This window comes from Microtus oregoni, unplaced genomic scaffold (genome assembly GCF_018167655.1).
Source record: "Microtus oregoni isolate MIOR12 unplaced genomic scaffold, Mior012 000007F_ref0000211, whole genome shotgun sequence".
Classification (NCBI taxonomy): domain Eukaryota; kingdom Metazoa; phylum Chordata; class Mammalia; order Rodentia; family Cricetidae; genus Microtus; species Microtus oregoni.
The window spans coordinates 56,964,320-56,967,491 of NW_024543066.1; the positions used below are offsets into that span (position 1 = coordinate 56,964,320).

Sequence of the window (3,172 nt, forward strand, 5' to 3'; positions counted from 1 at the left end):
ATGTCAAAAAACATCATAGCCCAGAGCTGGAACTACAAAGTATTCAGTGTCCCGAATTTCTACTGCCAGTGGACCATAGGCAACTTCCATTTTATTTTAGAGGAAGAGCAGGGCAGCATTATAAGTCCAAATTTCTCAACAGGAGACAATGACAACTGGTGTTTGAGAGTTCACCCGAACGGGGTCGATGAAGAAAGCTCAGATTACCTGTCAGTTAACCTAAAGCTGCTCAGCTCTCCAAAGAGTGCCATTACTGCACAGTTTCAGCTCTGGATCATCAATGTCAAAGGAGAAAAAACAGAAACTGTCACAAGTCCAAAATCCTTTAGGTTCCTGCCAGGCTGTGAAGGGGGTTACAAAATGTTCATCCTTAGAGATTTTCTCTTGGACCATGAGTATTGGCTTCTCCCTGAAGACAAACTCACCCTCTTCTGCAGAGGAATCCTGTACCCAGACTCCCACAAAATCTCTGAGGAAAGCACAAACCCAGAGATCCAGGCTCCAAGATGCACATTGGCAGATGAGCTAGGAGATCTCTGGGAGAATTCCCACTTCACAGACTGCTGCCTTATGGTAGCTGGCCAGGAATTCCGGGCTCACAAGGCCATCTTAGCTGCTCGCTCTCCAGTTTTCAGAGCCATGTTTGAACATGACACGGAGGAGAAAAGAAACAACTGTGTTGAGATTCATGACCTGGAACCTGAAGTCTTCAAGGCAATGATGGACTTCATTTACACCGGGAAGGAACCAGACCTAGACAACATGGCAGACACTGTGCTGGCAGCTGCTGATATGTACAGCCTAGAGGGTTTGAAGATCCTGTGTGAGAGTGCCCTCTGCAGGAACCTCTCTGTGGAGAATGCTGCCCACACTCTCTTCCTGGCTGACCTCCATAGCACACGGCAATTGAAAACTCGGGCCCTGGGTTTCATTACAGCTCATGCTTCTGAGGTCTCTGAGACCTCAAGTTGGAAGACAATGGTGGATTTATACCCCTACTTGGAGGCTGAAGCATACAGCGCCCTTGCTTCTCCTCAACGTTCTTTACTGGAGTCTCCCCTCAAAGGCCTGAAGCAAACCTAGAGCCCTATCAACTGTGAGCTACATGTGTATCCCAGAGGCAGCAGCCAGTGCTGCTACCAATGTTGCTACCAGGTAGACTATGGGGTACGTGGAGCATTTACACTGAATGTGCTGAGACAAGCTTTAATACTGTTGTATGTGTCAAATGGTATAGCAGTGTATTATTTGTATTTTGATAAGTAAATCTTGACTGAAGACCAGAGACAAAGCTAAAGCCACTAGAGGTCAGACAATGGAGAGTCACACCTTTAATCACAGAATTTGGGAGAGGCAGAAGGATCTCTGTGAGTCAAGGCTACTCTGGGCTACACACGATCAATGTAGAAACGAATCCAGGTGGTGGTGGCTCACACCTTCAATCCCTGTTCTAGAGAATCCCAGCACTAGAGGTAATGTAAAATGGGAAGAGAGAGAGGCTTAGTCTGCTTAGTCCATGGTCATCCAGCCATGATAGAGGAAAGACGTCTCTAGCGACTTGGCTGCTTTGCTTTTCTGGTTGTCGGTTTGAACCCCAATATCTATCTCTAGGTTTTTATTTTTGGTGCTACAGAATGGCAGGGTAGGGGAGGAACTGTGATGAACTCTGATGGACTCTATGCAACCTGTACTATGTACTGGTTTTATTTTTGTCCAGAGATTTGGAAACTGGGATTCAGTTTATTTAATGCCCCCAGCACATCCCAACAGGGTTTCTTTGGAGAAATCTGTCTGGATAGGAGGACTGTGTAGAACATAAGATCAAAGGCTCAGGGCACAGGAGAAAACAAACGTGAATGTGTTCCTACAAGAGAAGGGGAAGAGAATGAAGATACTTTTCCTCCAAACTCAGTTTTTGGAGACAGGAGAGATGACTCAGTGGGCAAAAGCAATCATTCCTCTTGCAGAGGACCCTTGTTCAGTTATGTAGACAAAATTTTACCCAAATAAAATGTAAAAAGAAGAAAAATTGTAGAATCTCTTTGGATTCCAGTGGTGTTTCTGTTAGAAGAGGCCCAGTTTAGTCCATCCATCCCTGCTCAGCTGCGGAAGTTTGTGCAGGGTCCTCACAGTCCCACACATAAATGTTAATGAAATGAGACCTAATGAAATTGCTGTACTCAGAGACTGGTGCCTAGCCCAGCTGTCATCAGTTAGGCTTTCTCCAGCAGCTGAAGGGGGTAAAGGGTTCACAGAATCAGAAAAACGGGGATCATAGGGGCTCACAGCGACTGGAGAGGCAATCACACAGATGCATGGGTCAGCACCATGTCCTCTGTATGCACACTGTGGTTGTTTAGTTCGGGGGGTTTTGTGGGACTCCTAAAGAGTGGGACTGTGGGGACTCTCTGACCTGTTTCTGTGGGGACTCTCTGACCTGTTTGTATGATGTTGGGAACCTTTTCTTCCTTCTGGTCGACTCCCCCAGCCTTGATATGAGAGCTTGTGCCTATGCTTATTGCATCTAATTATGATGTGTTTAGTTTATATTCCCGTGTTCCCCAACTTCCCGAAACCGCTGTCTGGACAGAAAGATGGACTGGACATTTCAAGACACAAGGAAAGATTAAAGAAGTACCATCAGCCTCTAGTGCTAGGTCAGGATTCTGCAGGAGGCGGCTTTCTCCTTAGCCTGTGTCCATTGGTCCAGGCATTAAGAGGTAGAAAAGGGAATAGCTCCTCTCACTATCACCCCTAGCGACTGTTGGGCGAAAACTTTGCTTCCCATTTCCAAGAGCTTAGGTCCTTCTGGTCTGGATGTTTTGGTTCCAGGGTGATTGGTGGTGTGGGGGCCATGCCCCTGTCTGGAGCCACAACTAATATTCCATGCAATGGAAGCTCAGACTTCTTCAAAGCCATTTTGAGCTTCTGATGTCCTTAATACAACAGGCTGAGAAGGAAATAACAGTGTTAGGAGGGATGATGGATCAAGATCACCATCAGAAACTTGGATTGAGTTTCCACAATAAAGGCAAGAAGGTTTATGGTTGTTGGGCAGGAAATCCTTTAGGGTATCTTGGTGCAACATTGTCCAATGATTAAAGAGGATGGGAGACTGCAACAGCCTTCTCCAGGCAGTTGTCAACAGGTACAGACACTCCATGAATGAAGA

General features: G+C 46.2%; 1 protein-coding gene across 1 annotated transcript; it reads left to right on the top strand.

Annotated features, from left to right (window-relative positions):
- On the top strand, window positions 1–1,083 carry LOC121450372 (speckle-type POZ protein-like). Its single transcript, XM_041655186.1, has one exon. It carries the CDS (start codon window positions 1–3, stop codon window positions 1,081–1,083), a length of 1,083 nt encoding a protein of 360 aa, XP_041511120.1.
- The last annotated feature ends 2,089 nt before the right edge of the window (window positions 1,084–3,172 follow it).